The sequence below is a fragment of the Cervus elaphus genome, chromosome 15 (genome assembly GCF_910594005.1).
Source record: "Cervus elaphus chromosome 15, mCerEla1.1, whole genome shotgun sequence".
In the NCBI taxonomy this organism is placed as follows: Eukaryota; Metazoa; Chordata; class Mammalia; order Artiodactyla; family Cervidae; genus Cervus; species Cervus elaphus.
In genome coordinates this window covers 24,519,416-24,541,390 of record NC_057829.1, presented here as the reverse complement: position 1 = coordinate 24,541,390, position 21,975 = coordinate 24,519,416, and the positions used below count along the sequence as shown (strand labels likewise).

At 35.6% G+C, this 21,975-nt stretch overlaps 1 protein-coding gene across 6 annotated transcripts in view; it reads left to right on the top strand.

The window, feature by feature from the left end:
* RUFY2 (RUN and FYVE domain containing 2) overlaps window positions 1-21,975 on the top strand; it is a 42,992-nt gene that overhangs the window by 18,835 nt on the left and 2,182 nt on the right. For 4 of the 6 annotated variants that reach the window (XM_043924809.1, XM_043924805.1, XM_043924806.1 and 1 more), the window contains exons 13-17: window positions 2,344-2,463; window positions 10,021-10,150; window positions 10,463-10,557; window positions 17,285-17,333; window positions 21,818-21,895. In XM_043924809.1, the coding sequence (XP_043780744.1) occupies window positions 2,344-2,463; window positions 10,021-10,150; window positions 10,463-10,557; window positions 17,285-17,333; window positions 21,818-21,895 (472 nt within the window). Of the gene's footprint in view, window positions 1-680; window positions 2,464-10,020; window positions 10,151-10,462; window positions 10,558-17,284; window positions 17,334-21,817; window positions 21,896-21,975 lie in introns of those variants that run through there. The other 2 variants (XM_043924810.1, XM_043924808.1) reach the window with 2 other exon arrangements.

Genomic DNA, 21,975 nt, shown 5'->3' with positions numbered 1-21,975 from the left:
CACAAAGACCATTAGGAAAATTTAGATTAGGACTTTTTTTTAAAAGCCCAGCAGAATTTTGCCTTTTTTGTTTTGATTGTTGCATGGAATCAAGTTGCTTTATATTAGCCTGATTCATTTGTCTTTGCCATTTTGTAGATTTTTTAGAAAGGCCTAATATTGGCAATTTTATATGGTTTAATGTATTACATAAGACAAATACACAAACAAAACCTTGAAAAAGTGAAAAACGAACAAAATCCATGATTGAATTATCCCTGATTGATTTCCATGCATATTAGATTGTCATATCCCTTGTCATTCACCATCTCTATCTGAAGTCAAGCTTTCTGAGTTGGCAGTTTAGTTGTGTTTCTTTGAGCTAGGACCCTCAACCCCACCCAAGAAATAATTTTGTTTAAATTGAATTGTTTTATATTGGCATTTTTCACTTTTATTGTTGGAAAATGTAATGTATTTCCATTGACCTGTCATGTTGGTGTCAACATATGTCTTATCATTGCTTTCTTTGAATCTACTTATGAAAAACATAACTATTAATGCTTTATTGACATGAATATTCTTTTATTGACATCCTCTTTCTTCTTTTTTCTTTTTTGTTTTCTTTATCCCCATTTTTACATTTTGGACATCTTTACTATCTTTTTCTGTCTTTGATTTCTGTCCATTCCATTATGAAGTGACAATGATTTGTTAACTCAAACTAGAACAATTGCAATGTCATTGGTGAAATGTGCCAGCAGCGACACTCAGGACCAGTATAAGCTGGTCAAAGATATATCTTTCTGAAGACCACTTGTATTTAAACAGACTGAAAGAGAATCAAAAATTTTATAATATATTAAATCGAAAAATAATTTACGCTATTATGTATTCTGAAAGGAACCCTGTACACTTCTTGATCAGCTGCCGTGGTAGTACACTGCCATAAAGCAGAGTGGGTGCACTTGGATTTCCAAAAACACATTCCTCAAACCTTGTGCACAAGGGCTTATTTGAGTCTTGACCCTTTGGAGGTCAGAATTTTCAAATGCAGTTTTATCTTTTTAGCTACTTTTTGATGAAAAATATAAAAATTGTTTAATAATAAGTTATCCTTTGGTTTCACAATGTGTTGGCACAGTTTTTTTCCCCCCATCGGCCCACTGTTTATTTACTAGCTCCTTTACTGATTTTTGAGTACGTTTTAAACTGAGTTTATAACTCAGATTGGCCATCATCTTATGCTTTAGCTCCTTGACTTTCCAGTTCCTCTTAGCCCTCTTCTATAATAGCACAACTTCACGGCCTACCTCACTCTGACTTTTTTTTTCATTTCTGTACCCTTTGAGAAAAGCTTGGGTATCCCATCTCCCCATGTTAATATTTTAAATTTAGATTTAGAGATAACTTGAATGTTACTCTCTTTTCTTTGAAAGTGGCCTTTATACTTTTGGATTGTGTGAGGGTTGCCCCATGGGCATGGTTTTTAAAGAAGAAAAGAGGTAACTTTTTTGGCTAGTTGAACAGAAATTTCTCTTATGATTCCCTTCAAGGACTTAATGTCCCTTGAATTCTTGGGAGATGTTTTCTTATACAAGTAGTGACGTTAAATCTAAGAAATCGTAGATGGCCGTAGGAGACAGGGAGTGGAGCTGAGCAATGACGTAAATAAAAGGAGAAAAAAAAATCCACATTTTAAGCTAATTTTAAAAATTCAGTGATGAGGAGCAAAAATGATCTCTAGCAAATGTTGCCAACTAGTACTAAATTCTTTTGAATCCCAAAACACATACATATACACACAGAAGCATACACACACAAAAAGCATTGGCATACTTTAGTAAGTGCATAAAGATTCTATAGGGAGGACTTGGCTATAATTTGAAGCAATTGCAGGTCTTTGCTCTTGGCCTTGTAGCACACTTGATTCCTGGCATACACATCCTAGCATAATATATAACAATGTGGCTTCTTCACCTAGTGTAGACATAACTACTATACTTTTCATGGTTTTGTAAAAAGGCAGTAATGCACGTATTATACTTTGAAAATTAACTCCTTATGCTTTACATAAGTGGTAAAGGCTATATTGCTTTGCATTGTTAATTACGAACAAGAAATAAAGCAAATTTGAAGATAGTATTCTGGGCATATTATGTATTATATTGGAAAAAAAAATCACAAAACAATTTCTAGACATTGTGTGGCTCTTTCACGTTTGAGTTTGTGAGTTTTTCCCCAAACTTTGTTTTCATTTAGAAATGTTTCTATTTCCCCATTTTTCTTTTATTTGTCTTCTTCACCCTTTTACACCCTAGTTCTAGCCTCAGTTTTACCCAAAGTTGATTTGAATTACACCAGATTGCAGCAAGCAGAGAAGGCGCAAATGGAAATTGAAGATGAGGACAAGAAATATCTACAAGAGTATCAGAGTAAATTCGACAGTCTGCAGAAACAAATCTCCCAAAAGGAGAAACAGCTGTGAGTATTTTACTTGGAAATAAATACTTGTTTTAATATAATTTCCCCCTGTTTTCTTCCACCTTTTTTAGCACATAATAGAAGAAAACCTGTATTTTCATTTATTTAACGATGCTGACTAGATTGTAGAACTTCCCTTCAAAAAAAAACTAGAAAAAAAAATAAACTAGAAAGCACAGTTGTGATAAGATTTATGTTTTTGCTCCCTTTATTGTTTATAGAGTTACTTTGAACCATCTTGCTATCTTCTTGCTCATGGAGAGTTTTATTCTTTTTGGTTGTTCAGCATTAATCTGATGGCCATTATGTTTCTAAATACTGAGTATAGTAGACCTTTGTAACTCCACAGAGTTCATATTATCAAAGAACACGATGTTTTCTGAGAATATTTTTATTAGTACTTCATATGATCTACATATTACCAGCTAGGAAAGATGCCAAAAAAACAAGCTGTAGGCAAAGTTTTATACCATTTTTTATAAAATTAAAACTGCATAGGTGTATATTTACACATAGAAAAGTTTTAAGAATATAGATTCTGGGGACTTCCCTGGCAGTTCAGTGATTTAAGACTCCATGCTTCCACTGCACTGAGCTTGGATTTTATCCCAATCGGGGAACTAAAGTCCCACATGCCACACAGCAAAAAATAAAAAAAAGAATACAGATTCTGGGAAATGATTATCTCAAGGGAGTAATGGCAAATTGACAGTAATGGCAATTGATAGTAAAAGTAAAATTACTTTTTACTTTTTTTAGATCAGTATTTTTTTACCCCAAGAAATACATATCACTTTTGTTATTAAAGAAAACAGCAAAACAGCAATAGAAAATTGTTATACGTTATGTTTGAAAAAAGTTAAGGTCGCTCAGTTGTGTCCAGCTCTTTGTGACCCCATGGACTATGCAGTCCATGTGTAACATCATTAAGCAGTATCATTCACCAGATATGATGTGTTACTTTAAGCGACCTTTAAATCCGTTGCTTAAAAAAGCAACTATACTCCAATAAAAATTAGTTTAAAAAATCCATTGGTTGAGGTGTTCTTTTCTATTCTTGATGATTTTCTGTCTAGTGGTTCTATCAATTATCGAGAGAGGATTTGTTGAAATATCCTAACTATAATTGTGGATTTGTGTATCTCTACTTTCAGTTCTATCAATTTTGGCCTCTTGTATTCTGGAATTCCGTTTGGTGCCTACACATTTAGCATTTCTTTGTCTTTTTGGTGAATTGACCTTTCATCATTTTATAATGTTCCTTTTTTGTCTCTGGTAATTTTATTTGCTCTGAAATCTACTATATCTCATATTAACATAGCCACTCCTGCTTTCTTCTGATTAATGTTTTTATGTAGTAAACAAAAGATCAATGTTATGTACATCTTCTATCTTTTTACTTTCAGCCTAATCTGTTTCATTATATTTGAAGTAAGTTTCCTATAGTGCATGTTTTTTATCCATTTCGCCACTCTTTTGATGATACATTTAGCCCGTTTGCATTTAGTTTGTTGATATATTAGAGCTTAAATCTACTGTTTTACTTTTTCTGTTTTCATTCCTGTATTCAATTTTTCCTGCCTTCTCATGGGTTACTTGAACATTATTTAGAACTCCTTTTTGATTTATCTATAGTATTTTTAATTGTATCTCTTTGTATAGATTTTTAAAAGTGGTTACTCTGGACATTATATTATATATTTGCAACTTTTCACTACTGATATCAACGTTTTACTACTTTGAGGGAAATGTGGAAGCCTTACTTCCACTTAGACTTTTTTACACTCTCACAATATAATTTGCTTAAATATCTCTCCTATGTAATATTGAGAACTACATCAGACAATGATATAATTTGTGTTTCAACCATTAAACATAATTTAGAAAACTTCCTATTGTTCTTTCTTTCTTCATGATGCTCCAAGTTTTCCTTCTTTGTGTCTGAAGAAGTTCATTTAGCCATTTTTCTAGGGTAGGTCTGTTGGCAGCAAACTTCTTAGTTTTCTTTCATCTGAGGTCTTGATGTCAACTTTATTTCTGAAGGGTAGTTTCAGAATATCTTTAGAATTCTGAGTTGACAGTTATTTTCTTTCAGGACTTGAAAGTGTTATACTGCTTTCTTTTGGTCCTCATAATTTCTGATGAAAAGTAGACTGAATCATTGTTCTTCTAATTGAAGATTCTTTCTTTGGACTTATGCTATTTCAGCTTTGGTCAGCTTCTTCAATTAGGCTTATGTTTGTCAGATTTGGAAAAATTTCAGCCATTATTTCTTCAGATTTTTTTTTTTCAGTTCCATTTGCTTTTTCCTCTCCTTTCTGGGACTCTCATAAATGTTAGATTTTTTGTTAATGGTCCTACAGGACCCTGACAAGATTCTTTTTTTTTTTTTAAAGTCTGTTTTCTTTCTCTTGTTCAGATTGGGTAGTGTCTGTTGTTCTGTTCAGGTTTTTTTTTTTTTAATAACTTTATTTATTTATTTATTTTTGGCTCTGCTGGGTCTTTGCTGTGCCGGCTTTTCTCTAGCTGCGGTGCTTGGGAACCATTGCGGTGGTTCCCTTGTTGCAGAGCACAGGCTCTGGGGTGTGTGGGCTTCAGTAGTTGTGGTGTGTGGTCTCCGTAGTTGCAGCTCCCGGGCTCTGGAGCACAGGCTCAGTAGTTGGTGGCGTACAAGGCTTAGTTACTTGTGGGATCTCCCCAGATCGGGGATCAAGCACCTGTCTGCTGCATTGGCAGGCAAATTCTTTACCACTGAGCTACCAGGGAAGCCCCTGTTGTTCTGTTTGGAAGTTAATTCTTTCCTCATCTTCTTTTCCTGTCATTCACTGAGATTCATGGCATGTATGTATGTATGAATGAATCCCATTCATTGAGATTATTGTATTTTTCAGTTCTGAGATTTCCATTTGATTCTTTCTTCCAAAATTTCCTTCTTTCCTCCCAAAACTCCTTATTCATTAATTTGTTTCAAGCATATTCACTTTTTCCCAGAGGAGATAAAATATAAACTTTTATTTTATTTTTTTTTAATTTTTAAATTTTTTTTTCATTGTAATTCCTACAATTTAAAAATGTATTTCTTTTTTTTTTTTTTCATTTATTTTTATTAGTTGGAGGCTAATTACTTTACAATATTGTAGTGGGTTTTGTCATATATTGACATACAGTGAGACCTTGTTGGTTATCTGTTTTATATATAGTGGTGTGTATATTAATCCCCAAATTTTAATTTACCACCCCCTGGCCACCTTTCCCCTTTGGTAATCATAAGCTTGTTCTCCGTGTCTGTGGGTCTATTTCTGTTTTGTATGTAATTTTTTTTCCCCCAAGATTCCACATGTAACTGATATCATATGATATTTTGTCTTTGTCTGGCTTACCTCACTTAGTGTGATAATCTCTAGGTCCATTCATATTGCTGCAACTGGCATTATTTCATTCTTTTTTATGGCTGAGTAATATTCCATTGTAGAAATATACTACATTTTCTTTTATCTATTCCTCTGTTGATGGACATTTAGGTTTCTTTCATGTCTTGGCTATTGTAAATAATGCTGCAGTGAACATTGGGGTGCGTGTATCTTTTTGAATTATAATTTTCTCCAGATACATGCCTATGAGTGGAATTGCAGGATCAGGTGGGGTTTTTTTCTAACCCTGTTTTTATTTTTTTTAAGGAATCTCCATACTGCTCTCCGTATTGGCGTCACCAATTTAGATTTCCTCCAACAGGGTAGGAGGGTTCCTTAAGCATGTTTTTAATTGGTTATGGGAACATTTTTATGATGGTTGCTTTAAAATTCTTGTCAGTTAATTCCAGCATCTGGAATTATCTGACATGTTGTCATCTGTTGAGTTTTTTTTTTCTTATCCAAGTTGAGATTTTTCCTGGGTTTTGGTCTAACAAGTGTTTTTCAGTTGCATTCTGCACATTTTGGGAGCTATGTTGTAAGACTGCATCTTCCTTAAATTTTGTTTTAGCATCGTTCACTGAAACCACACCAGCAGGGGAATGTAGACACTGACCACTGACCCTTCATACCAAGCAGGGGTAGAAGCCCAGGACTGTTCCTGGATGGAATGGAGAAGGGTGCCTAACTAGTGGGCAGGGATTGAAATCTGTGCTTTCCATTCATTGACACTGTGGAGTGAGAAAGTGGTACCTTGTTACCATGAAGTGGAAATGGAAATCCAGGCTGTCCTTTTGGTCTCTCTTGACACCATCCTGGAGGAGAGTGAAAAAGGTACCTCAGTGACACTAAGCAAGAGTAGAAATCTGGGTTCTCCACTTGGCCTTTGCTGACATTGTGTGGAGGGTAAGAAATGCCTTGTTACTGATGCATATAGAAGTCCAGGCTCTCCATGTGACTTCCACCAACATCACAGAGGTGGTTGGGGAGGGATAGCTCATTACTGCTGGGTGGTGGTAAAAGTTCAGGCTCCCAAATTGGCTTTCTCTGATACTACCACAGGTGGATTGGAAGGCATACCTCATTATTGCCAGGTGAGGATAGCAATTATGCTCCCCACTTGGCTTTTGCTGACAGTGGTTGGGGTGAGCATGGTTTCTTCCTCTGGTGTTTTTTGGAGTAGGGTGTTTATTGTTGAAATAAAGTTTCTATCATGCTAGGCTGCTTATTCCTGGCTCTTTGGCAGGAGAGAGTAGGCTTTCTTTCCTTGGGACTTTTTTCATCTGTGCCCACTGCTGTTTGTGCGTGTGGGATTTTTCAGCACCCAGTATGAGCTTTTAAGGAAGCAACAAGAAGTCTCAGGGCACTCCTCACCAGTATTATTACTTGAATCCTGGGGTTCCTAGCTGGCCTGCCTTCTTCTCTTCCCCCTTTCAGAATATTCTTATATTTGTTTATATATAATGTCTGGGGTTTTTAATTGTACTTAGTTGGACAGATAGGTAGAAATGTGTTTATTCCACCTTGTCCAGAACCAAATTAAGTTTCTTTTAAATCTACCATAAAAATAACATTTTGAGAAGCTGGTATATAGAATAAGGCTTTAGGCCAGGGAATATTACCTTGGTTGGAACCATGCATCGTTTGTACATTGTGAAACTAAAACCCTCCCGTTTTTCTACCTGCCCCCCCCCCCCCCCGCCCCCCGCCACAAAAAAAGAAACCACTTAGCAAACCAACATTTTCTCTTAATCTTTAAAGTTTCACAAAAGCACTTTCAGGACTTTCTTGGCCACAGAAATCAAAAGGAACATTTAAGTCGTCAAGTTTATTAATGGTGCCAAGGGTTTTCTTGTTTAATTCCTTGTGCCCTGCCAAAATGGAAAAATGTGAAAAGCAAGACTGGGACACTTAGCCAGTCAAGAAAAGATAATCTTGAAACTTTAGTAATCTGTGTTACTGAATTGCTTTTCTAGAGTTTGACAGAAGTGTAGGTAAGACAAGTCTGATATTTATTCTTCAGTGCTGCCTCTATTTGATCACTGCCCAAAGGATGCTCCAGGGACCTGACCCTTCCCAGTAGGACTAACCTACACAATAGGACGCTGGTAGAGCTGGGGAGAAATACTTGTCCCTGCTGAAACTGTGAAAGTAATTTTGTTTCTCATTTGGTGCCATTTTGGTAGAGCATAAACATGTTGACAATTTAGAGATCATAGGGATCCCTGATGGCTGAGAAAATTTGGAACTGTTTCTATAGAAATAGGCAATTGGGACTTTATCCAAGAAAAACAAATTCCTTTTTTTTTTTTTTAACACATTCCCTTTTTTCACCTAAAATGGAAAAAACTTTTGGTTTCTTAACTCCTCAACCAGGAATTGAACTCACCACACCCCATGCAGTGGAGTGTTGACCACTGGACCTCTAGGGGATTCCCTGGACATACATTTCTTCTTTATAGATGAACATCATTTTTTGGTATGCATAGATATTTTTGCTTTTTAGAAAGAGGAGACATGCTATATACTCTTTAATATCTTGTTTATTATATTTATTATTGATACATCATGGACATTTTATCATATCAATTACTGTAGGTCTATACCATCGTATCTCAGTTAACCTCAAGGAATCATTTAGCCTGAAAAAAAAAAGTGCTTTAATGTTTAAATTTGGATATATTTGATTACTAGTGATAGCCTTTTGTATTTCTTTTGTAAATTATCAGTTCATATCCTCTATTTTTTTCCTCTGTGGTGTTCAGTTTTTTAATATTTACTTGTAAGAACTCTTTATGTATTTATTCTGGGTCTTTCACATACAGTGAAAATGTTTTCCAAGTTATAGTTTATTTTATTTTATTTTATTTTTTTATAGTTTATTTTTAAACTTTGTTCATAGTGTTTTTTATTCATTTAGGCATTTTACAGTAGATTTATTATTTATTTTTTAGACATTGTATATTTTTTATATAGTTATAGTTTCCCTTTTTTTCCTTATGATTTCTGCCTTTGGTGATCAGCATGTGTTTTGACAGTATATGTAAAATAACTTAAAATCAAAGTTTTTCTTTTGCTTTCTCACTCAGTTTTTTCTGATTCTGGATGATGAGGCCACTCAACACACTCTGTACTTTGCTTACTCAGTGTTAGTAATATATACCTGTCCCTCCATACCCCTTTTAAATCTGTGGTGAAATAGTATTTATCAACAATTTGTAAATTCCATTTTGAAGTATCTTGTCTCTTCAACTTGAATTATAAAATCTCAAATTTGCTTTCCTGAAAATAATTTGGCTATAGATGGAAATACTAACCATATGAGGAAACAAAAGTAATTTTAACACAAAAAATTAAAATAATGTAATACTGTGATATTCTCAATATTATGACATAACATAATTAAAATGTAAAGTACAAGGAAATATAGCATTATTAGTGTATACCTTACCTGTTAACAACTGCTTATGAGATAATCATTGAAATATTTGGGGAGGCTTTCCTAAAATGTGTTTTTGATTACTTTCATTTTTCCAGCTAGCACCTGTTGTTTGACTGATGAAGTAGTGCTTTCAGATGTGAACTGGCATTTTTCAGACAGTGTGGATTTTCCTCCAGTGTCTCCTTGGTCTTAGATCTGTTCTGTAATGGGTCAGCTTCTAACAGTAATCTTGTTACTGTAATCTTGTCAAGTAGCACTTGACACCAGGATTGATTGCTCTGTTACTGATGTTGAATTGACTTAGTGGTTGCTGTAATTCTTAAATCAGAGCAATACTTTTCATTAGTTTGTTGGAAAAATTTTCTCTTGGCACAGAACATGGTTCCATTTCTAAGACAGAACCAGGCCTTAATAGTATGGTGTGCCTTCCCAGGCATTTTCCATGCTTATCCAGTATTTATGTATGTAGAATTAGTAAATGACAGATAACAAGAGGTTTTTGTGATTGACAAATTAACTGAGATTTGAGATCTGAAAACCTTGTGCTACTGAGCTTGTTTTCTAAAAGGTATTTGTGAAAGAAAATCTGAAGAATTTAATTACAAAGGTGAAAGTAATCAACCAGTGAGATCCTCTTAAAGAATACATACAGCTGTCATGAAAGAAAGAGCACTGAGCTTGTCTCTGTATTATTTGTCATTCAAGGGTGCAACTGGAAACCGATCTGAAGATTGAGAAGGAATGGAGACAGACTTTGCAGGAAGATCTTCAAAAGGAGAAAGACACCGTATCTCATCTCAGAAATGAGACCCAACAGATCATTACTCTTAAAAAAGTAAGTAATAGTGGTAAACTTTAAAAATCCTATCGTGATGAAAGTTACTTGAAAAGACAATCAAGTTATAATTTACATGTATACAGAGGAAACAAAGTATAGTGGTCTTCTTTATTTATTTATTTATTTATTTTGGTGGTCTTCTTTAAAAATATCATTAAGGGGATTAAATGAATAGAAAATAGTTGATAGTAAATAGAGCAGTTATTTTTTATAAAAACTGAAGGATACACTCCTATCCTTGAATGGTATGTGTACGATGTGGAGTTTGTTTCTTTTAAATTGCATTTTCTGTCTTTTGTTATTTTGAAGGAGTTCCTTAACCTCCAGGATGAAAATCAGCAGTTGAAAAAAATATATCACGAACAGGAGCAAGCTCTTCAAGAACTTGGCAACAAACTTAGCGAGTAATTTCTCTTTTTTCCTTTTACTAAGTAGTCATTGACTTTTATAAAGTTATGGGTGTGCCAAACCAAATAGGCATAAAAGTTTAATATAAAAAAGAAAGATATCAACTATTAGAAACAAAGCCAAACAAAAACTTCAAGATTAACAGATAAGGGTGTGCACTGGGGAAAGATTGTGTTAAAAATTATGTTCTAAAATGCACATAGCTCTTAGGTCCAAACATTTTCCAGTAGATGAAATCTAAGACTGTTGTTTAATTTCTCCAAATCATATTTTTCTCAGAAGTCAAATTTTCAGAATTGTTGGAGAGATCTTTTTCAGACTGTTCTGAGAAGGAGCCAACATTGTGAAAAGTGGATGTATTTGATGCTATCTGTAGTTGGGGCTTAACTTCATACAGTATGGTTGGTTCTATCACATTGAAGTGTTACTGGGTTTCTATGAGGACAAGGAGGAGAAATGGATTTCTGTCTTTCTCACATTTTCCTCCTTGTTCCACATTGTCTGTGTTTGGGATTAGCTTCATCTTTGTGCCCTGATTGAACATATTGTCAAATGTCTCGGGTAAATGCTGGAAGGTTTGATTTAGTATTGAATATATCACTGTTACATTAGAAAATAAAAAGTGTCATTTTTTTTTATAATACAGAAAATTAAAGAAAGCTACAGTGACCCATAATTCTATCACCTAAATAAATCCCTTTGATGTTTTATATGGTTAGAAAATTCAAAGAGCATCAAAAGGGAACTTCCGTAGTTGTCCAGTGGTTAAGACTCTGCGTTTCCACATCAGAGTTGTGGGTTCGATCCCTGGTCAGGAAACTAAGATCCTATAAGTGACGCAGCCAAAAAAGAAAAAAGTAAAATGAAGTGAGGTTGGGAGGGCGCAGGTCGTGCAGAATAATATGAGACATTTAATTTTGTTGAAAGGGAAAGTTAATAGTTAAGAAATAGTTTTTAAGCTTACCATTCAGGATCTGCATTTTCAAGTTATGACTAAATTTTAAAATTAGCATTCATTAATGTCATTCATTGGGATGGGTGAATTTAACTCAGATGACCATTATATCTCTTGAGAGTCCCTTGGACTGCAAGGAGATCCAGCCAGTCCATCCTAAAGGAGATCAGTCCTGGGTGTTCACTGGAAGGACTGATGTTGAAGCCGAAACTCCAGTACTTTGGCCACCTCATGCGAAGAGCTGAATCATTGGAAAAGACCCTGATGCTGGGAAAGATTGAGGGCCGGAGGAGAAGGGGACAACAGAGGATGAGATGGTTGGATGGCATCACCGACACAATGGACATGGGTTTGGGTGGACTCCGGGAGTTGGTGATGGACAAGGAGGCCTGGCGTGCTGCGGTTCATGGGAGGGGGTCACAAAGTCAGACATGACTGAGCGACTGAACTGAACTGAATTATCATTCATTGGAATGGGTGAATTTAACTCAAATGACCATTATATCTACTACTGTGGGCAAGAACCCCTTGGAAGAAATGGAGTAGCTCTCACAGTCAACAAGAGAGTCTGAAATGCAGTACTTGGGTGCAAACTCAAAAACGATAGAATGATCTCTGTTCCTTTCCAAGGCAAACCATTCATTATCACAGTAAACCAAGTCTATGTCCCAACCAGTAATGTTGAAGCTGAAGTTGAACAGTTCTGTGGAGACCTACAAGACCTTCTAGAACTAACACCCATAAAAGATGTCCTTTTCATCATAGGGGACTGGCATGCAAAAGTAGGAAGTCAAGAGATACCTGGAGTAACAGGCAAATTTGGCCTTGGAGTACGGAATGAAGCAGGGCAAAGGCTAATAGAGTTTTGCCAAGAGAAAGCACTGGTCATAGCAAACACCCTCTTCCAACAACACAAGAGAAGACTCTACACGTGGACATCACCAGATGGTCAATACCAAAATCAGACTGATTATATTCTTTGCAGCCAAAGATGGAGAAGTTCTATACAGTCAGCAAAAACAAGACCAGGAGCTGACGGTGGATCGGATCATTAAGTCTTTATTGCCAAATTCAGACTTAAACTGAAAAAAGTAGGGAAAACCACTAGACCGTTCAGGTATGACCTAAATCAAATCCCTTACGATTATACAGTAGAAGTGACAAATAGATTCAAGGGATTAGATCTAATAGACAAAGTGCCTGAAGAACTATGGACGGAGGTTCGTGACATTGTACAGGAAGCAGTGATCAAGACCATCCCCAAGAAAAAGAAATGCAAAAAGGCAAAATGGTTGTCTGAGGGGCCTTACAAATAACTGAGAAAATAAGAGAAGCGAAAGGCAAAGGGAAAAAGGAAAGATATACGCATTTGAATGCAGAGTTCCAAAGAATAGCAAGGAGAGATGAGAAAGCCATCCTCAGTGATCAATACAAAGAAATAGAGGAAAACAATAGAACGGGAAAGACTAGAGATCTCTTCAAGAAAATTAGAGATACCAAGGGAACATTTCATGCAAAGATGGGCACAATAAAGGACAGAAATGGTATGGACCCAACCATTTCAAAATTCGAAGAGCAGAAGATATTAAGAAGAGGTGGCAAGAATACACAGAACTATATGAAAAAGATCTTCATGACCCAGATAACCATGATGGTGTGATCACTCACCTAGAGCCAGACATCCTGGAATGAGAAGTCAAGTGGGCCTTAGCAAGCAACGCTACAAACAAAGCTAGTGGAGGTGATGGAATTCCAGTTGAGCTATTTCAAATCCTAAAGGATGATGCTGTGAAAGTGCTGCACTCAACATGCCAGCAAATTTGGAAAACTCAGCAGTGGCCACAGGACTGGAAAAGGTCAGTTTTCATTCCAATCCCAAAGAAAGGCAGTGCCAAAGAATGCTCAGACTACTGCATTGTTGCACTCATCTCACACGCTAGTAAAGTAATTCTCAAAATTCTCCAAGCCAGGCTTCAACAGTACGTGAACCGTGAACTTCCAGAAGTTCAAGCTGTATTTAGAAAAGGCAGAGGAACCAGAGATCAAATTGCCAACATCCGTTGGATCATTGAAAAAGCAAGAGAGTTCCAGAAAAACATCTACTTCTGCTTTATTGACTATGTCAAAGCCTTTGACTGTGTGGATCACAGCAAACTGTGGAAAATTCTTCAAGAGATGGGAATACCAGATCACCTGACCTACCTCCTGAAAAACCTGTGTGCAGGTCAAGAAGCAACAGTTAGAACTGGACACGGAACAACAGACTGGTTCCAAATAGGGAAAGGAGTACATCAAGGCTGTATATTGTCATCCTGCTTATTTAACTTATATGCAGAGTACATCATGTGAAATGCAGGGGTGGATGAAGCACAAGCTGGAATCAAGATTGCCGGGATAAATGTCAATAACGTCACATGTGCAAATCACACCACCCTTATGGCAGAAAGCAAAGAACTAAAGAGCCCCTTGATGAAAGTGGGAGAGAAGAGTGAAAAAGTTGGCTTAAAACTCAACATTCAGAAAACTAAGATCATGGCATCTGGTCCCATCACTTCATGACAAATAGATGGGGAAACAATGGAAACAGTGACAGACTTTATTTTTGGGGGGCTCCAAAATCACTGCAGATGGTGACTGAAGCCATGAAATTAAAAGACACTTGCTCCTTGGAAGAAAAGCTATGACTAACCTAGACAGCATACTAAAAAGCAGAGACATTACTTTGGCAACAAAGTCCATCTAGTCAAAGCTATGGTTTTTCCAGTAGTCATGTATGGATGTGAGAGTAGGACTATAAAGACAGCTGAGCGCCGAAGAAGTGATGCTTTTGAACTGTGGTGTTGGAGAAGACTCTTGAGAGTCCCTTGGACTGCAAGGAGATACAACCATTCAATCCTAAAGGAAATCAGTCTTGAATATTCATTGGCAGGACTGATGCTGAAGCTGAAACTTCAATACTTTGGCCACCTGATGCGAAGAACTAACTCATTCAAAAAGACCCTGATGCTGGGAAAGACTGAAGGCAGGAGGAGAAGGGGACGACAGAGGATGAGATGGTTGGATGGCATCACCAACACAACAGACATGAGTGAGTAAGCTCCAGGAGTTGGTGATGGACAGGGAAGCCTGGTGTGCTACAGTCCCTGGGGTCACAAAGAGTTGGACATGACTGACTGAACTGAACTGAATGTCACTCACAGGAGTAAGTATCCCTTTTAGGTTTTACCAGCCATGTGACTTAGGGCCATTTATTTAAGCTCTTTAAGCTCATTTCTCCATTTGTAAATTGGAGAGTTATAATATCCCTTTCTCCATTTGTCAATTGGAGAGTTATTAAATACCTATAGGGTTCTTTTTCTGATTAACAGAATAAGTATGCAAAAGCACCCAGCACAGTACCTTTCCTCGTCTCAAGCAGAAGATCAGTGTTCTTGTCTGTGAGATGAACAGTGTGGATCTGAAAGTTACTTCCCAGTGCTTGCATCTAAACCAGCAACTTAAAACATAAATGATTAACTTTAATTTGAAAAGTACTTTTGATAATGACATATTTATTCTTAATTGATTTCTTATTGAAGGATTCTTACAAAGAGAAATTTTGATAGATTTTGAAAAGCTTTAAATGTTGATTATTCAGGACTTCCCTGGCAGCCCAGTGGGTAAGACTTCTTACTTCTGCTGCAGGTGGATTGGGTTTGATCCCTGCTTGGGGAACTAAGATCCCACATGAGCATGGTGTGGGGGAAAAAAAAAAAGTTAATTATTCTGAATAAGTTATAATTGTAGATAAACTGTCTAGTATGAAGATTAAAGTAATAAACCTGAAATATTAATATTTGGAGAAAACATGGAATGTGAAATTTTAGGATGAAATATTGGAAAAAGAAAAATCTAGACTAATCTGTGTCATAATTACTGACAATTTAAAATAACTGAAAGAGGAAAAAACCAGCTTCTCCCTTATCCTCACTGAGGCTTAAATTCCAAGAAGAAAAACTTTTAGTGAAGAATAAATTACCAGGACTCTTCCAATGTCGTATTCTGTAGATGCTATTCTTTCCATATAAAGAAACTTACAGATTTTTTTCCTTCATAGAGGAATTTCAGGATTATCTGAGGCTTATATAATTTAGGGATGTTTTCATATAGTGTCATAATTGATTGTATCACATGTATTACATTCTCATGTTTTATTTTGACCTTTCTCTATGCTTTTTTATGCTGTGGTCAAATATTTTCAGAAACTTAAATACATATTCCGAAATGGAAGTTAATTAAAATGAATAATACAGACATCTGTTCCCTGCCTAGGACAAGGAGAAGGTGTTGTTTTACATTGTGTTTGTTGGAACTGTAACTGATACTCTCTTTCTCTAGGATAGTTCGGCAATTTGTATCAGGGTGGAAGGGGCAGCATGCTTTTTAGGGTCCGATTTGTGAATAAAGGCATTTTAACCAGAAATAAATCAACACCTGTAAGTTTTCATATAGAAAGTATTTCTGTAGTGAACACCATTAAGTAAGCTATTTTTATTCCATATTCACTTTTTCCATATATACTATTGTGGCCAAAATTCCCATCAGCATCAGTTTCCCTTGGGTGCTTTTTGTAGATGTGAGTTCAGCTAAGAAAAATTTGATTACTCTGTTAGTATTTTTACACTGTGTGATTTTACATTTATTATTCCCACTGTAAGAGTTGTTACGAGCTAGATAAAAGACTAACACTGTTTTTAAGTTTTGGAACAAAGAACACTTGTAGGGCAAAGCAAGTTCCTAATGTTCTGCTTCAGACTTAGTATTTTATGTATGTTTTAATCCAGTTATTTCATTTTTAAGTTGTTAAGAAAAATAATACAAATGTTTTGGTCATTCCAATTTTAATGAATAATTTTATGGCAAAAAGATTTGAAACATGTTGAAAATTCATCAGTAGGTAATGATGTAAATTGCATACTTTACATTCTTTTTTGTGGTATATTATGTAACCATTTAATATAATGATGTGGCAGATACTTAATAACAAGTCAGTAGCTCTAAGCCTTTCAGGATATATTGTTAAGTCATATAGGGAACTACGTAAATAATTTTTTCCATTTGAAATACACATACTCATTGACATGTGGAGATGATCATGTCTGGGTATTGAGATCACAGATAAATATTGCATGTTAACTAACACGTATTTTTAAAAGGTTAAAAAAGTATTATATCTTCCTTAATATATCCACTCTTACTTACCACTCTGTAGCATGTGCTACATAAAGAGTATTCATAATGATTAACTCACCGGCTTTTGGGTCTCAGAGATGAGGGTTTAAGTCCTGGCTTCCTCAGTTACCATCTTGTGACTTGCTACAAGTGACTAAACCTCATAAGACCTCACTCTCTTCATCTTTATAAGTGTTTCTGAAGATTAAATGAGATTACACATGCAAAGTTTATAGCATAGTGTCTGGTACCTCAACTATTTATTGACAGCTACAATAAATGATAGCTATCATTAATAGTCATAACCACATGAAAATTCCAACATTCTTTCTTTAAAAAAAGCAAATTTTAAATCTCAAAACTATTTTTGCTTTAGGTCATTTAAGAAGTAATAGGAAAATGTTAAATATAATCCCACTAGCCAAAGAAGATTATTAGAATAATATAGTAGATACAGTTTTATATCCTATGAAAATTCAGTACTTTCTAAGGAATTACTAGATGTTCTGTATTTTAAAATGTGTACTGAAATTTGAACCAATTTATAATCTTTTTAGATCAAAACTTAAAATCGAAGACATAAAAGAAGCCAACAAAGCATTGCAGGTGAGTTTAAGTATTTTCCTCAAGTAGGAAAGTATGGATATCTGTGAGTTTCCAGTAGAAGGTAAAGCCCTGTGTACTGTTGTTGAATCTTAGGATATACAGAGGCAGAAGCACTGAATGGGGAGCTTGTATGATGGGGTCCACCTCGTCCCTATACCTCTAGAACACATTATTAAAATTCCTCATGTTGGAAATGACCTTAGAAATAGTTTTGTCTACTTTCCTATGAAGTATGGCATGGTTAGAGTGAAACTGACTTTGGATTTGATAATCCTTAAATTCCTGAGCCAGTCTGTTACTTACTAGTTTTTGATCTTCATCAAGTCACATATCACCATGGAGTCTGTTTCCTCTTCTGATTTTGGCTTATGATTTTGCATAGGGTTGCTTTGAATATTGAGTATGTTAATTGAGTGAAAGTTATTTGGTACAATTGAATATATGGTTCTTAAAACAGAGGAGAAAATACAGTCTCTTCAATGACAGATGGCTTCTTACCGCACAAGCTCCCCATTTCGTTTACCAAAGTGTTACATGAAAGTCATTTAAAAAGTCAAATTGGGTTATCGTTACCATCTTTTTAAATTCCATATATATGCATTAGTATACTGTATTGGTCTTTATCTTTCTGGCTTACTTCACTCTGTATAATGGGCTCCAGTTTCATCCATCTCATTAGAACTGATTCAAATGAATTCTTTTTAATGGCTGAATAATATTATGGTGTATATGTACCACAGCTTCCTTATCCATTCGTCTGCTGATGACTTAAAAAAAAAAACAGGGAAGCAGTCTTTTGTTTTTCATCCTCTTGTCCCTTATCCATTCCAGCTTTTGCCACCATTAGGGAGCTACTTTTAATTCCTTTTAGTTGTTTCTTCTGGCATTTCCCTAAGTATTATGCAGACCTATGTATTGCCTCATTAACATGATGGATGAGGAGTTTTGCTAACTCTCCCCCTGGTCTGTCTACTCTTCACTGTTCTCCTGTAGTTAAGTAAAAGTTTTTGTGAAATATATTTACTATATATTCTTTATTATGAGTATTTAAATACTGTTCCTTGCTGGGGCAGGTAGTATTGTATATTGCAGTTGTATTTTCTTTCTTGAACTACTTTTCATTTCCTATAGAGCTGATATTTACTCCCCCTGACCTTTTTTAGTTGTATTTGAGAATCAGAGTTTTCTTATACCTTCAAACACTTCTGTTAAATGCTTTTTGATAGAAGTTTTTCACATGGTAAAAATGAATCAAGGAATCAGTTAGTTCTTTCTTTTTCCATCAGTCATCCTTATTGAAGTTCTCTGCTTTATTGCTCCTGTATAGTCTGGTCACTCTTGTCCTGGCATTTCCCTCTGCTGTCATTCATTCTTTCAGTGTTTTTTTCTTTTTGCTGTGCCACACAGCTTGTGGAACTTTATAGTTAGCCAGCTAGGCATCATACCTGGATCTTTGGCAGTGAGAGCATGGAATCCTAACCACTTGATCAACATGGAATTCCCACTGGGCGATGCTTCCTTCAGTAGCCTCCTAGAAAATGGTGAATGAATAATAAAAGATTTTATGAATCTGTATGCCTTTATTCTGCTCTCACACCCTTTAGGAGATATGTAGGGATGTTTGCTCAACTGTCATTTTTTAAACTCTTTTGTAAAAATTTTTCACTGTGAAATATATATGCAAGAGGACATGTACAGTACAACTTAAAAATGCTAGCATACTGTTTTAGCTTGTAATAGAACATGTTTGCTCCCTGATTGCATTCCCTTCCCTACAGTAACAGTCCTCTGTTTTTGTTAATCATTATGTTTTTCTAACAGTTTTATTGTTCATATCTAGCCTACATTATCCAGATTTCCGTTTTTATGTGTATGAAAATGGATTTATATATGACTTTGGGTTTTTTTTTTTTTTTTTTGGTGCTTACTATTGTCCAGTTGATGGGTTTGGGACAGCTATTTTAGTTTCTTACATTTTGGATTTTATCTGATTTCTTCTTCATAGTAGTCTTATTTTTTCCTCTATCCCCTTATTTAATCCTATAAACTGGAAATTAAACCTAAAGGTTTGGTTGTATTCAGTTTCAACCTTCTGTGAGACATTTCTGTTACTATATTTTTAATATTCAGTAGGCTCCTATTTGCTCATTTTTCCTTTTTAAAAATAACATCTTGCTTTATGTCTGAGGATATTCCATTATAATTTCTTTAATGTTTTCTTTTATTGCTGCCATTCTGTTTCCTCTGAATCCTTTTCTTGTATTTGTTTATTTGGCTGGAGTATTTCATGCCCAAATCATTCCTTAAATGTTAGAAAATCTCCCAGTTTCGATGAAAGGCACAAAAAATCTTTGAAGCCTGGTGTTTGTTGGTTAGGTGGGTGGGGATGGGTTGTAATAGACAGGGAGGCCTTGACCAAAGAGAAATCTGTCAACTTCCAATCTGTTGGGTTTCTTCTCTCAGTATTGGTATCTACAAGACTTCTGTAAATCCATGGCTGATTCATGTCAATGTATGGCAAAAACCACTACAATATTGTAAAGTAATTAGCCTCCAACTAATAAAAATAAATGGGAAAAAAAAAAAAAAAGCCTTCTCTCTGGAGCAGTTGAGTTTGTTCAGAGAAGGATCCTTAATACCATTTGGAGGATTTAACCTGAGTAGCTGACATTCTGGAATGCCAATGGCAGAGAAAAATAGCCATTTGTTTGCAGAGCAGTAGCTTTCCCCCTGTAATTTTGACTTTACTTGTAAACAGCTTTGTTTTGTTGAGGAAGCAACTTCAGCTCCCTGGATCTTAAGTTTTTCTTATCTGTAAAATGAAAGCTTGAGGGTGCTATTCTGAGGTCCCTTCTAGCTAATGCACTAGGCTTATCCTACATTGTACAGCTTTTCTCCTTGAGAGAGGTGCAAGGTGACTTCCTAAGTCTGGAAATAAAGTTGGAAGCTCAACCCTGATGTCAGAAGGTTACTTACTTTTGAACCAAATGATGGTGTTTGGAAATCTGCCTCATGTCAGGCTCTCATCCTTACAAACATACCTGGGCAGCAAAGTTGCTTGCACTATGTGGCGTTGGGATATTTGGCAAATCAGTTTCTTTTTTATGGTGTTCAAGTTAGATTGAATTATCTTCAAGGCCTCATCTTGCTTTAAAAAAAATTCCATGATTCAAATCATGTGACTCTGCTGGTCAGTCTCTCGGTATCTGATGGGGGGAGCTGTCTGGGGTTTTTTTTTTTTTTTTTTTTATATCTTCACTTCTTACAATCCTGTGTTCTCAGAAGCCTTAAAGAGTGCCTGAGGTGTAGTAATCCAATACCATTTGTCTTACCTCTGCTATATCAGACAATAGGTGCTGGTTACTAAGACTGAAATAAAAATAGCTGGTATTAACCGTGCAGTCTTGATCCCTCAATGCTTATTCTCTCTCCGTCTTAGTTTCTTCCAAGAATTTTGCTGTCAGGTAGAAGAGGCTTTCAAGAAAACTCAGGCTTTTGAGAATGTCTGTGGGCTTTTCTGCTTGTAAGATTTTTCTCTCGTTAGCTGGTATAGGTCCTATGTTGCTCGCTCCCTCTTCCAAATTAGAATCAGATGTACTTAAGTTAGAGTCAGGTATACTTGGTTCTGTGGAAGCAGCAGCAGCAGTGTAGCTTAGTCTGGGCTGTTTCCAAAAGGGACATGTGATGAGATTAATCAGAAATACAGGACTCCTTTCAAATTTAGGTCTTCTCGTTATAAAATGGGCACCACCTAACAAAGTTGCTTTCATAGGGGGAAAAATGCTTTTCCTAGCCAAGATCTTGGTTGGTTAACAATGAGTCAACTTAGTTAGAAATTTTAGGTATCATTAACTTCTACCTGTTTAAGACTACACTTGCTATAAAAGTTTACATAGTATCGATTAAATTTGAGTTACAGAAAGGGGAAAAAAAATACTTTTTCTTAAAAAAAAAAAAAGGGAAATTTATAGCCCTGTAGAACGACTTTAAGGTGAAGTCTTACCTAAAGCACTCAATCATCTGATTTACAAATTCTCTTCAAATTTTGTGGATTAGCTGTGTATAATATATACATAATGCCAAACTCATGTATTTCACAGTGAAAACTTATCTTTAAATGTTTTTGGAGTAGATATTAAGGTTCTTTCCTTATAGTTACTATCCATAGTGGATTTTTGTTAAAAACATTTGTCATGAAATGTTCCAGTATTCAACAGAGTAAAATGAACCATCATCCAGTTTCACTATTTTTTAATCAGTATATGGCCAATCTTATAAGTATGTCCCTTTTTCCTCACCCAGATTATTTTGAAGGAAATTCCACATTTGTTTAATCTACAACTGTTTCAGTAAATCTGTCAAAAAAAAAGGACTCATTTTTGGTTTATCTACATGCATGTTCCTATAAAATGCTCTTGGTCAGAAATGTTTTCATGTATCTTTTAGTACTAATTTGAGAATTAATCATATTTTTCCTCTACCAGGGACTGGTTTGGTTGAAAGACAAAGAAGCAACACATTGTAAACTTTGTGAAAAGGAATTCTCACTGTCTAAGAGAAAGGTAAGGGAGAATAGGAAGTGAATCCAAAAGTTTTGGTGCAAATATGGCTAATTTTACTTATTTTTTTCCCTCTGATTTTT